Genomic DNA, 13713 nt, shown 5'->3' with positions numbered 1-13713 from the left:
TACATCAGATCTCATTTTTTGTCTCTGGCTCCTTCTACAGGCACAGTTTGGAACTTTATCAGACTACTTTGACACGCTGTACAAAAAAACGGGAGTCACACCCGGAATGAGACCTCCTGACTTTCCCGTACTCAGCGGAGATTTCTTCTCCTATGCTGACCGAGAAGATCATTACTGGACTGGTTACTTCACCTCAAGGCCTTTTTACAAGAGCATGGACAGAGTGCTAGAGTCACATCTTAGGTTTGTTGGGAATGATCATGTGTGTGGGCTCTTCCCGAAACATGTAAAGGAAATGTATAGTCTGCCCAGTGTTTATCCACTTGCCTGCTGGACCCTTTCACCCCCTTCCTGCCCAGGCCAATTTTCAGCTTTCAGTGCTGTCGCACATTGAATGACAATTGCGCAGTCATGCAACACTGTACATATGTGACATTTTTATAATTTTTTTTCACACAAACAGCTTTCTTTTGGTGGTATTTAATATCCACTGGGTGTTTTATTTTTTTTTTGTACTATAAACAAAGACAACATTTTGAAAAAAAGTTTTTCTTTATTTTTACTATAAAATGTTGCAAACAGGAAATGTTTCATCTTCACTGATGTGCATTTGATGAGGCTGCACTGATAGGCAGCACTGTTGGGCACTGATAGGCAGTACTGATGGACATTGAGGAGGAGGCACTGATGGGCATTGAGGAGGCACTGGTGGGCATTGAGGAGGAGGCACTGATAGGCGGCACTGATGGGCATTGAGGAGGAGGCACTGATAGATGGCACTGAGGGGCATTGATGAGGAGGCACTGATGGGCATTGAGGAGGAGGCACTGATAGGCGGCACTGGTGGGCATTGAGGAGGAGGCACTGATGGGCATTGAGGAAGAGGCACTGATGAGGCAGCAATGATAGGCGGAAACGATGAGCACTGACTGGCAGCACTGCTCGGCACAGACTGGCAGCTCTGATGGGAGCTTTTGGGGCTGACAATCAAGGCTCTGATAAGTGCCTTGAATATCAGTGTAGATTAATTCCTTCACAGTTGTTGGTTATTGGCAGTACTTTGCTCACTCTGTGACAGCATGAGGAAAGTACTACTGATAACGGGCAAGTGCATTTTCATGGTGATCCGCTGTGATTGGACACCGCTAATCGCATGGTAAAAGGCTGCTGTGATGGGCCCTTTACTGCGTCATGTGATCAACTGTGTCCAAAGGACACAGCAATCATAGAGAGCCCCGGGTGCGTGCTGCCTGAGTGGACATCATATGACGCCCTTCCAGAACTGGGCGACCATGCTGTATCTGTCATTTGACTATAGCCTCTGCTAAGAAGGGGTTAAATCCATAAAATACATTGGTTAGTTGTAAATTGTCTTATGAATTTAAAAAAATCTAGCCGCCCTAGGCATTTTTTGCACCACAAATAGACTGCTAAAACCTTACTCTCCCTCCACATTACCAACCTTAACACACCTCTGTAACGCATTCTCGCATTTATTTATTTTTTATCACTTTTAAGATTAACAACATCCAGCATCACATTTTTTCCACAGCAAATCTATTCTGGGTTTAGTCAGCTTTACTGGTTCTTCTCTCTCCCACTTCTCTTTACTTGACTGCATCACTCATTAAATTGGTCTCCAATATGGAATCTTGCACCAGCATTCTTGATCCCACTCCCTCCCATTTATTTTAGTCTCACTATGGTTCTCTCAGCCCTGATACTCTCAATATATTAAATGATTTCTTGAGCACTGGTGTTGCACAAATGATTCTCAAAACTGCTCTATCACCTTGGTCCCCCCCAAAAAAACTAACATGGCTCTGGACAAACTTAAACCACTTTCACCCCGTATTGAAGTTACCCTTCCTTGCTAAGATTCTAGGTAATCAGGTGGTTAGGTAATTGAGCTATCGTAGCTCAGTGACCTAACCACCTGACTGCAAAAAAAAAACTGAACCCCTCTAAACTGGTTTTCAACAACTGCACTGCGCAGAAATTGCCTTGGTCAAAATCACTGATGACCTCTTGATAGCTTCTGATTCTGGAACTCTATTTATATCCTTCATGCCCTCATTTCTTCCGTTTACACTATTGACCATGATCTTTCCTTGAAACCATGTTTGGCGTTTCTGAAATGGTTCAAGTACTGATCACTAGCAATTTGCCTCTCTTGGTGTATTCCAGTATGAAATTGATCCAGTCCAGTGTGCCTCTGGTGTCTGTCTTGGGTCTCTTACTTTTTCGGCCTCAGGCACAGTACATTTATTTATTTATTTTTTTTAGCTGCTTCTAGGGGCATCTGGCATGTTAGCCTATGTGTACAAACTCACATGGGCTTTTAGAGGAATTTAGAAGCAGGGGAGTTTAGAGACAGAAAAAACCTACTGCCAGTGCATCTAGAAGCAGCTGCATTTTGGCAAAAAAAAAACCACTTGACGCCTGTAAACTCGTCTAAATATGCGTTAATGCTAGGCGTGTTTAGCGCTTGAGCGCTACTTCATTTCAGTTGCCAGAATAAATTAATATGCTTACATGGTTATATTCCTTGTAACAAATACATTTAGTTACATAGTAAGTCTGCTTGAAAAAAACACAAGTCTATCTAGTTCAACCAATAAAAAGAAAAACAAAATATACAATCATATTTCCACAGCAAAGCATGATCCAATTTGCTCCAATGGGGGAAAACAATCCTTCCTGATCCCCCGAGAGGCAATCGGATATTCCCTGGATCAACTTTACCTATAAATGTTAGTATCCAGTTATATTCTGTGTATCTAAGAAAGAATCCAGGACTTTTTTAAAGCAATCCACTGAGCTGGCCAGAACCAACTCTTGAGGGAGTCTATTCCATGTTTTCACAGATCTCACTGTGAAGAAACCTTTCCATGTTTGGAGATTAAATTTCTTTTCCTCCAGACATAAAGAGTGCCCCTTGTCCTCTGTGATAACCTCAGGGTGAATAGCTCTACACCGAGTTAACTGTATGGACTACCTATGTATTTATACATGTTGATCATATCCCCCCTTAATCTCCTCTTCTATAAATACATCAGTGGTTCATATCGTGAACTCGGTGTAGTTATTCACCCTGAGGTCATCACAGAGGACAAGGGGGCGCTCTTTACGTCTGGAGGAAAAGAAATGTAATCTCCAAACACGGAAAGGTTTCTTCACAGTGAGAGCTGTGAAAATGTGGAATAGACTCCCTCCAGAGTTGGTTCTGGCCAGCTCAGTGGATTGCTTTAAAAAAGGCCTGGATTCTTCCTAGATACACAAAATATAACTGGATACTAACATTTATAGGTAAAGTTGATCCAGGGAATATCCGATTGCCTCTCGGGGGATCAGGAAGGAATTTTTTTCCCAGCGGGTGCAAATTGGATCATGCTTTGCTGAGTTTTTTTGCCTTCCTCTGGATCAACTGTGGGTATAGGATTATAACTTTTTTTTTTTTATGGTTGAACTGAATGGACTTTTTTGTCTTTTTTCAGCCAGACTATGTATGGCTCTTTGATTACAGCTGCTGTAGTGTGTGTTTGTTTTTGTTTTCATCCCAGTGCTGGTGTATAATATTAAAGTGTTACTAAACCCACAACAGTAAAATCAGTCTGTATATGCAGCAAAGCATGCTTGTTATACTCACTGTTGAACGTAAGGGGTTAATCATTTGCATTGTGTTACAAGGATGTTTGATCCTGTCTTCTCTGAGCCTCCCCTCCTTCTACTGTCCCTAATCCATTTGCATATAGAAGAGAGCCTTGGGGGCAAGCTGCCCGTGCTCAGTTTGGTATGTATTGCTAGAGTTTTTTCTTTTTTTTGGGAGAGTGCATGTGATCACAACAGGGCCAATCAGCACTGTCCAGACAGAGGGTCAGGGGTCCTGCAGCCTTATAGTACAATCGGGTGAGAATGAAAACTTCTACAAGCTATAACCAGTGCTCATCCGGACATTTATAGAAGCCACAAGACTGCTCTAAGTGCTGATGAGAAAAGATATTTAGCAGTTTATATTTACTGAAATAATTTAATTTCCATGTTCTATGTCCTGTGGGAGACCAGATATAGTGAATGCAGGTCCTGGGTTTAATCATTTTAAGGGGTAAGATCAGATGGCCTCAAATACCACTTCAGATACAAATTCATTTTAAATTGGCTGTTTCTCTCCTATGCAGCTGTATCTGTAACATAAAAACATGGATGACCCAAAACTTCCTTCAGCTAAACTGTGATGAGACTAAATTCGTGCTTTTTGGTCCCTCCATCTACTTGTAAAGCCAGTGCTTTAACACTGTATGTTAATGATACTGTGCTTGAGGTTCAGTTTAAATTGAAAAATCTTGGAGTGGATTTGATGCTAGCTTAGTGTTACTAAACCCAGGACCCTGCATTCACTATATCTGGTCCCTCACAGTACACAGAACATGAAAGTGCAATTATTTTAGTAAATATAAACTGCTAAATACCTTTTCTCATTAGAACGTTGAGCAGTCTTGTGACTTCTATCAGTGTCCAGCCTAGCACTAGCTAAAGCTTGTAGGGGGATTTTTCTTTCTGCTCTAGGAGGATGCACAACCCCTGACCCTCTGTCTGACCAGTGCTGATTGGCCCTGTGCTGATCACATGCACTCTCCCAAGAAAAAAAACCTAGCAATACACACCAAACTGAGCATGTGCAAATGCCTACGGTTCAGTCTGTGTTATCAGGAGATAAGAGGTGGTCACTTGAAAAAGGGGAGGAACGGAGAAGAAAGGATCAAACGATCTTTTTACAAAATGCAGAGGATTAACCCCTTAGGTTCCACAGTGAGTATAACAAGCATGCTTTACTGCATATACAGACTGATTTTACTGTTGTGGGTTTAGCAACACTTTAACATTTGATCCACATGTACAGAATGATGCCAGAATAACTTCTTTCCCACTTCAGGAACATCACGTGACCAAGCCCTAAGTAATCGTACTCTGTGACTGAATAGTTGATCAATACATGTGTGTTCTCCAAACTTGACTTCTGAAATGTTCTACTTGCTGGGGTACCTAAATCTACACTAAACAGACTAAAGTATTTCCAAAATTCATCAGCCAGGATCCTGACTAGGCCTATTGTCAAGTGATCATATTACTCCTATCATTGAGTCCTTGTACTGGCAATCTGTCAGGTTTCGATTTGACTTCAAAGTCCTCAGGCTCATCCTTGTCTCTGCACCGCTTGAACCCAACTTATCTGTCTGAATAATTATCACACTACTTCCACCTAACCGCCCTCACTGCTCTAATTCTGGTCTTCTGTGTGTCCCTCAAACCCATCTACACCCTATGAGGGACACAGGGTCTTCTCTTGTTATGTCCTGGAACTCTGAGATTGTCTTGCACAGAAAATCGGTCACCTTCTTTTAGGTCAGCCTTCTTTCCATGCACACTACCATTTTTTCTAAGCTCAAAAAAGCTAGAAAAAACCGCTGGATGAAAAACGCTGATAATAGTGTTTTTGTGCCGGTTTGTAGTAGCGCTTAGGAGCGATATCGTTTTCGTTAGCGTTTTTACAGTACGTGAAAAAAACGAACATGATCAAAAAAAGCAATTGGGACCCATTTTAGGAGTGTTCAGTGTTTTTCTTTTGGTTTTTGTCTGCCAGGAGCACTGGAGTTTCTTTATATGCTGTCATACAAGAGTTTTTATGTGAGTTTGCATTTTGGTTTTAATACATTTTTGGAGTACTTATGTTGCACTTTATTTACTGGGCACTTATTTGGTGATTTATTGGACTCATGTTTTTATATTCTTGTTTCATTTGTTTTATTACTTTTTGTATGCACTCATATTATGTCACTATTCTTTGACTAGTGAGGCATGATATATATATTTTTGTTCATTTGTCATCACAAATGTGTGCCAGCTGCTTGTGACTTTTGATCCCGAGCGCGGTAGTGGATTTGTTTTACCGGTTGTAAATGACTAAGGCCAGGTTTGCATCTATCCCATGTCTGCTTTTCGAATGCGTTTTTTTTCTAATGTGTGTTACAGTGCCTTCTCACAAATTTTATTTATTCAGTTGCACATCACAGCACATATAAATTATTTTATTTTTTTAAATTTTTTAACTTCAACACATCACAGGGCTCTGAACAGCCTCATTGAATACATTGCTTCTTATGACACATGCACTGTTTTGCTTTACAGGGCATGTGTTAAAGTGCAAAGATGTGAACAGCACCTTAATTGCTAAGTGAACGTTTTCTTTGCAAAATGAATCGTTTATACTTCTGAAAATCCTTTTGCAGTGGGGACATTTACTTGGCTATGAGTACAGTCTCTCATAAATTAACCCCAATACTTTGAAACCTATAAACCAAGAATTATTTTCAGGAGACAACTCTGTCCATCACCAAAAATACCAAATAGAGTCTAGCTGTCATTTTCCCAGTGTAACTAAAATAAAGATTTTATTGCCATGGGCACTTTATTTTCCTTTCATTGTTGCTTATGGAAGTTTTTTGCATGAGATTGCTGTATGTGGATCATGATTCCTAGAGCATAATCAAAGAACTGCCCCGGGATATGGACAGCCATTGTGGCTGAAGCGGCGGTATAAGGAATCATCAGCACGTTCCTCAGTAATTTTCATGTTGTCAAGCTCTGATAATCACCTGCAATACATCTTTAATCTATATATTCAGGAGATATTGTAATATGGTTCCCTAGAGAAGTGGAAGTCAACAGACTGTGTAACTGACTATACCTCCATGCAGCCATTTTATCCAAGGCATTTAATTAAGAGTTCATTAGAACATGATTGTCTTTTACAGTGAGCTGCTCCTGGAGAGTTTTGCATCACCAAATGTATGCTGCTCCATAAAACGTTCTCAAGACCAGATATACTCTGCATGCCGTTGTTCTTGTGGAACATATTGACTTTGTCTATGGTAGCCCATAGATGTAGGAGGGCATTGCATGTGCAGGCATGATGTGGCCATGTTTCTTCAATAGCAATAGAAGACGGTTACACAGACCTGAATATTTGGCTTACTTAGGCTTGCTGTTACACTCTATGAAGAGGGAAGGAGGCAGAGCAGGAGCCAGCACTGTTTTTTATCCGTAAGTCAGTCACCATAAGGTTTTCAAAGGTGTTTGGCTCATATAGGAACAACCATAGGCCACTTGCATGTAATTGATCATGGATTACTTGTGAATGATTGGCCCTGGATGCAGACAATATTCGTCCAGGGCCAGTGATTTGTAGGCAGTCATTTCATGAGTGATCACATGAATGCAGCCACGAATAGCTGCAAGAGTTGTCGGCCTCCCATTGTTGTGCAATTGGGCAACTATGTGGCAAATCAGGTTTAATGTTGATAAATGTAAGGTTCTGCACTTGGGGGCTAAGAATATTCATGCATCATACATACTAGGGGGGGTACAACTGGGGGAATCAATGGTGGAGAAGGATCTGGGGGTTCTGATAGATCACAAGCTTAATAATGGCATGCAAGGCCAAGCTGCGGCTTCTAAAGCGAGCAAAATCCTCTCTTGTATTAAAAGAGGTATAGACTCCAGAGAGAGAGATATCATGTTACCCCGGTACAAATCATTAGTAAGACCTCATCTGGAATATGCAGTTCAGTTTTGGGCACCAATTCACAAAAAGAACATTGGGGAACTGGAGAAAGTACAGAGAAGGGCAACCAAACTGTTAAGAGGCATGGAGGAGATCAGCTATGAGGAAAGATTAGAGGAACTGAATGTATTCTCTCGAGAAGAGGAGATTAAGGGGGGATATGATCACCATGTATAAATACATCAGTGGTTCATATAGTGAACTCAGTGTAGAGCTATTCAGCCTGAGGTCATCACAGAGGACAAGGGGGCACTCTTTATGTCTGGCGGAAAAGAAATGTAGTCTCCAAACACAGAAAGGTTTCTTCACAGTGAGAGCTGTGAAAATGTGGAATAGACTTCCTCAAGAGTTGGTTCTGACCAGCTCAGTGGATTGCTTTAAAAATGTCCTGGATTATTTCTTGGATACACAGAATATAACTGGTTACTGTTTATAAGTAAAGCTGATCCAGGGAATATCCGATTGCCTCTCAGGGGATCAGGAAGGAATTTTTTTCCCTGCAGGAGTAAATTGCATCATGCTTTGCTGGGTTTTTTTGCCTTACTCTGGATCAACTATGGGTGTGGGATTATTAATTTTAATTTTTTTTTAATGGTTGAACTGGATGGACTTTTGTCTTTCTTCAGCCAGACTAAGTAACTATATGTTTTCAACAGGGCTTCCCACCCACAGCTAGTCGCAGGGAACCCCCGCTGGGTCTCCTGCATCTAATCACAAACTGCCCCATTCACAAGTGTGGTTGGGACCTAACTAAAGTCAGCTGTATTTTTCTTTTTTAAAGATTGGAAAAGGATTAGAACCTCTGGTATGTTATTGCTGTCTGTGTCCTCATTAGTGCGAGTCACCCTCTGTTTTGTCTTGTTTTTAGTTCTGGTAACCCTGGTGATAACCAGGGATTCTGTCACTTTGAAGGGATTTCCTCTAACTTCCTGTTATGAGAAGTGAAAAGAAATCTGCCCAATGGGAAAAAAATTACAGGGGTTGTAAGCCTTCCTTATTCAATCCAAAATGGGAAAATAAACTACTTTAAAGGATGCAAGTGGTCCCAGATCAAACATGTCCTTAGACAGCATTTTTTATTGGGGGACAATTCAGTGTCTATGGAGGAGTGCATAACAGCTTCAAAGCGGTGTTTGTGGGAAACAGAAACAAGCAATCCATTGGCCAGGAAAGCTTTGCCTAATTAATATTGTTCTTTTCCAGGAGTCTGGGCTGTTTGCATATGCCGCCCATCCCTTCTTGATTGCCCAATGCAGGAATGATTCTGTGCCTAGAGCACCCCTGTATAGGAGAGGAACCTGCAGGGGGTGACTTTATGGGGCAGATCGAACATGTATGCCTGGCTATTCTTTACTGTCTAAGGGCAGCACAGTGGCTAAATGGTTAGCACTCCCACCTGGCAGTACTTGGGTCGTTGGTTCGAATCCCAACCATGGTACCACCTGCCTGGAGTTTGCACGTTCTCCCTGTGCCTGCGTGGGTTTCCTCTGGGTACTCCAGTTTCCTTCCACACTCCAAAGACATGCCGACAGGTTAATTGGCTCCTGTCTAAATTGGCCCTAGTATGTGTATGTATGAATTTTAGTTAGGGACCTTAGATTGTACGCCCCTTGAGGGTTAGGGACTGATGTGAATGTACAATATATATGTAAAGCACTGCCTAAATTGACAGCGCTATATAAGTACCTGAAATAAATAATAAATTATGGTCACTAGAGCCCTGTATCTGTTAGTTACATACGTGTTAACATGGTTCTGATTCTTTCGTCTTAAATCTAGTCTGTACAATGAACATAACTGAAATGTGTATTTGCTTTCAGAGGTGCGGAGATCCTGTACAGCCTGGCGATCAATCATGCAAGGAGAGCTGGCTTGGAAAGTAAATATCCGCTCTCTGATTACGCTTTGTTAACGGATGCCAGACGCAACCTTGGTTTGTTCCAGCACCATGATGCCATCACTGGCACGGCAAAGGAAGCTGTGGTTGTCGACTATGGCGTACGGTGAGTATCCAGCTAGTATACTTCAGCATGGTACAGCTGAAATAATCTTCTCTTGTAGATCGTTATGAATCTACTAGATTCAACCAGTGAATGTATTATTGCTGATTATGCATTATGGTTAACAGGCAGATTATGTATTTTATGGCATACAGATCGGCGGGGAAATGGGCACACTTAAAATTATATAAATGGTGAAGCGCTCAACTTAAATAAAAGTGAAAATTATCTCATACCTAAATAAATTCCAAATATGCAAACTCAATAATCAATATAAATGAAAAAAATGGTGCAATATCCCCATATATGAATTATACGTCCCTGGTGGTATAGTGATGAACAACTAATACCTCTTGAGCTGTGCAAATATACAAAAAAAAAAAAAAATCAATATAAATGAAAAAACTAGTGCAATATCCCCATATATGGATTATACGTCCCTGGTGGTATAGTGATGAACAACTAATACCTCTTGAGCTGTGCAAAGTGATACTTATATCCAATTAATTAAAACAATAAAATAAAATATTAATTCAAAATAAATTGTGATGCCACACTGTGCAAAATCATAAAAAGTGTTCAAATGACGTCACTCCATGCTGCAATTGTGCTCTTCGTGAAAATCTTGACGTGACTCCCCTCAATAATAGCCAAAGTGCCCCCTCACCTTCCACATTCGACCCTTGCGGGTCACAAAGCTTTATATATATATAATATATCTCTGCCAGGTGTTTTTCTCCTCCACTGCCTCCACCGACCCAATCAAGATCCTCCTCCAGGCAATGAGTTCCACTCAAATAACTCCCCTCACAATACGGACTTAGACACAGGGCGCATATGCAAGAAAAAGCAGACCTCCATAGTGCAACACTGTTTTAATGCACTCAGAGATATATAAAAAAATGCACTGACATATCCTCCAACAGAGAGAAGCAGTTCCCCATGTGCTATGGGTATATTCAGGTGTACAAAGATGGCGTCCGAACCCAGAACCGGAAGTACGTCACCCCTATGACCGGAAATACGTCGACGCGTTGCGCCACGATTACGTGGCTTCTTCGGGATGCCTGAAGAAGCCACGTGATCGTGGCGCAACGCGTCGACGTATTTCCGGTCATAGGGGTGACGTACTTCCGGGTTCGGACGCCATCTTCGTACACCTGAATATACCCATAGCACATGGGGAACTGCTTCTCTCTGTTGGAGGATATGTGAGTGCATTTTTTTATATATCTCTGAGTGCATTAAAACAGTGTTGCACTATGGAGGTCTGCTTTTTCTTGCATATGCGCCCTGTGTCTAAGTCCGTATTGTGAGGGGAGTTATTTGAGTGGAACTCATTGCCTGGAGGAGGATCTTGATTGGGTCGGTGGAGGCAGTGGAGGAGAAAAACACCTGGCAGAGATATATTATATATATATAAAGCTTTGTGACCCGCAAGGGTCGAATGTGGAAGGTGAGGGGGCACTTTGGCTATTATTGAGGGGAGTCACGTCAAGATTTTCACGAAGAGCACAATTGCAGCATGGAGTGACGTCATTTGAACACTTTTTATGATTTTGCACAGTGTGGCATCACAATTTATTTTGAATTAATATTTTATTTTATTGTTTTAATTAATTGGATATAAGTATCACTTTGCACAGCTCAAGAGGTATTAGTTGTTCATCACTATACCACCAGGGACGTATAATCCATATATGGGGATATTGCACTAGTTTTTTCATTTATATTGATTTTTTTTTTTTTTTGTATATTTGCACAGCTCAAGAGGTATTAGTTGTTCATCACTATACCACCAGGGACATATAATCCATATATGGGGATATTGCACTAGTTTTTTCATTTATATTGATTTTTTTTTTTTTTTTTTTTTGTATATTTGCACAGCTCAAGAGGTATTAGTTGTTCATCACTATACCACCAGGGATGTATAATTCATATATGGGGATATTGCACCATTTTTTTCATTTATATTGATTATTGAGTTTGCATATTTGGAATTTATTTAGGTATGAGATCATTTTCACTTTTATTTAAGTTGAGCGCTTCACCATTTATATAATTTTGTTTGCACATATCTTGCGGTATAGAGAATAGGTGATAGCAGCTAACTCACTAGGTTCTGTGGAGCGCAGGGGGATTTCTGTAAATTTAAATGGGCACACTTGGCCATTGTCACTTTGTAGAATACATAATATTGCAGAGGCAGAAGATGGGGGAAGGGGGCATTCAGAATCACATAAATATTGTAGCTGCTGACTTTTAAAAGTCAATTACTTACCATTTCCTAGAGTCCACTCTGTCTTCCTGCAGCCTGCTCTACCTGCTTTGGGTCCCTATCGCTGCCATCTTGGATTTGGGAGTCGGCTATGACTTCTCTGGGGACCACAGCCAGCTCCCTACTATGCATCTTCCAGATCACACGATGCAGTGAGCCTAGTCCTGCAGCCTCCAAAGACGTGACTTGTCCCAGAAGGCTACAAGTGGTGGCAAGGGGGCTAGGATGAGCAATACCATTCTCCTCTAGGTGAGAATTGAGTAGGTGGGAGTGGGTACCTGTCAAAAAATGTACCAAATCCCTGTTTAAAAATAAATAAATGAAACCTCAAAGTGTTAGGGGTGGGGATGAGGAGGAAGGATTGTAAGTGTCACTTCTGTGTGAAAGTCCGCTTTTGAGTGTATTTGTACTTATGCAGTCAAATTTGAACACCGCCAGACAGGAGGGTGGGGCCAAGAGCAACCGCGGGGGACTCGAGAAAAGGAGGATCGGGGATGCTGTGTGCAAAACCATTACCAGAGACAGTCCCTGCTTTCTGCCCAGAGCGGTTGTGAGAACTCCATGATCAGGAGTCATGTCATCGCTGAGATCTCACACTTAGAGCCGGCGGGGGGCAGATGTACCATCAGAGCAATGCTGCATCCACCTAGGTAAGTATGATTTGAGAAGAAAAAAAAACAAATCCATACTTAAGGGCTTGTTTACACTAATTATTGGAAGGGTGGTAATACTATGCAGTTGAGCCTTATTTTTACTGCATCCAAACTGTGCACTCTCTTCAGCTGCACAGGCAGTGGCCAAGGGCTTACACATGCTGTAGCCATGATAGGAATTGCCCTATGTTCATGTACAGTGTACATGGTTGCGGTGTAGTAGTGCAGCATTTCTGGCATTAAAACAGGCAGTGAGGAGGCAACATACAGGCTCCTCACTGCCTGTCAAATGCCTCTGAAAAGCAATCTGAGTATGAATACCTTTTCAGAGGAGCTGCAGCCCTTGCTACTAGTATAAATGAGCCCGAAAGGTCAGGTTGGCAAACCTAATTATTGTCATTTTGCAATTGGATGTTCACATATTTACAAGCTTTTGAACAAATCTTTTACAGTGTTGTTTTTTTTTTCTTTTTCTCTCAAGCAATTCAGCAGAGTTTTAAATAGCTTTTGTGTAAATATTTGATCAACAGAATTTAATTAATATTTTAGGATATGCTGAAACTGTCTCCCTAATTGCCCAAAGCCATTGTTTGAGAACCGCATCACTCCCAATCATAATGTTGAAATGTGTTTTTATTACAAAATATATGAAAATCTTTTAAAAAAATACATTTCAAATATACTGTATGTCTTTAAAAATACAAATCTACATTTTTGGAATGCATTTACAAATGTATGTAAAATATTTGTTAAAATTACTTTTTTTATATGTTAAAAAAAATCTGAAGAATATCGGTATATTTAAAAAAAATGCCCAAAGCCATTGTTTGAGAACCGCATCACTCCCAATCATAGAAGAATTGTTTTCCTTGCTTTTATAGCCTAGAATCTCTTACTTCATTTTTAATGTTAACACAACTTCTTTTTGCTTCTAACCTCAATCTGTATCTGGCTGCATCTCTTTGCATGTCAAGTCTGTGCATGTTTATTTCTGTGTCCTACTCAGGTTGCTCCATTCACTGATGAATCTGAAACGCATCCTAATCAATGCAGCTCACTACCTGGTTGTGGCAGACAAGGAGAAGTATCACTATGATCACTCCGTCCCATTCTTCAGCACGGTAACTGTATTGTGGACGTAACAAACTACCTCTTCGG

General features: G+C 40.9%; 1 protein-coding gene across 2 annotated transcripts in view; it reads left to right on the top strand.

Annotated features, from left to right (window-relative positions):
* Nucleotides 1-13713, top strand: part of MAN2A2 (mannosidase alpha class 2A member 2) — a 175132-nt gene that overhangs the window by 101115 nt on the left and 60304 nt on the right. For both annotated transcript variants that reach the window (XM_089689376.1, XM_089689377.1), the window contains 3 exons: nt 41-243; nt 9442-9624; nt 13562-13676. In XM_089689376.1, the coding sequence (XP_089545502.1) occupies nt 41-243; nt 9442-9624; nt 13562-13676 (501 nt within the window). The remainder of the gene's footprint in view (nt 1-40; nt 244-9441; nt 9625-13561; nt 13677-13713) is intronic.

This window comes from Staurois parvus, unplaced genomic scaffold (assembly GCF_062004578.1).
Source record: "Staurois parvus isolate SC_StPar_1 unplaced genomic scaffold, SC_StPar_1.0 ptg000472l, whole genome shotgun sequence".
Lineage (NCBI taxonomy): Eukaryota > Metazoa > Chordata > Amphibia > Anura > Ranidae > Staurois > Staurois parvus.
This window is presented reverse-complemented; position numbering and strand designations above follow the sequence as displayed.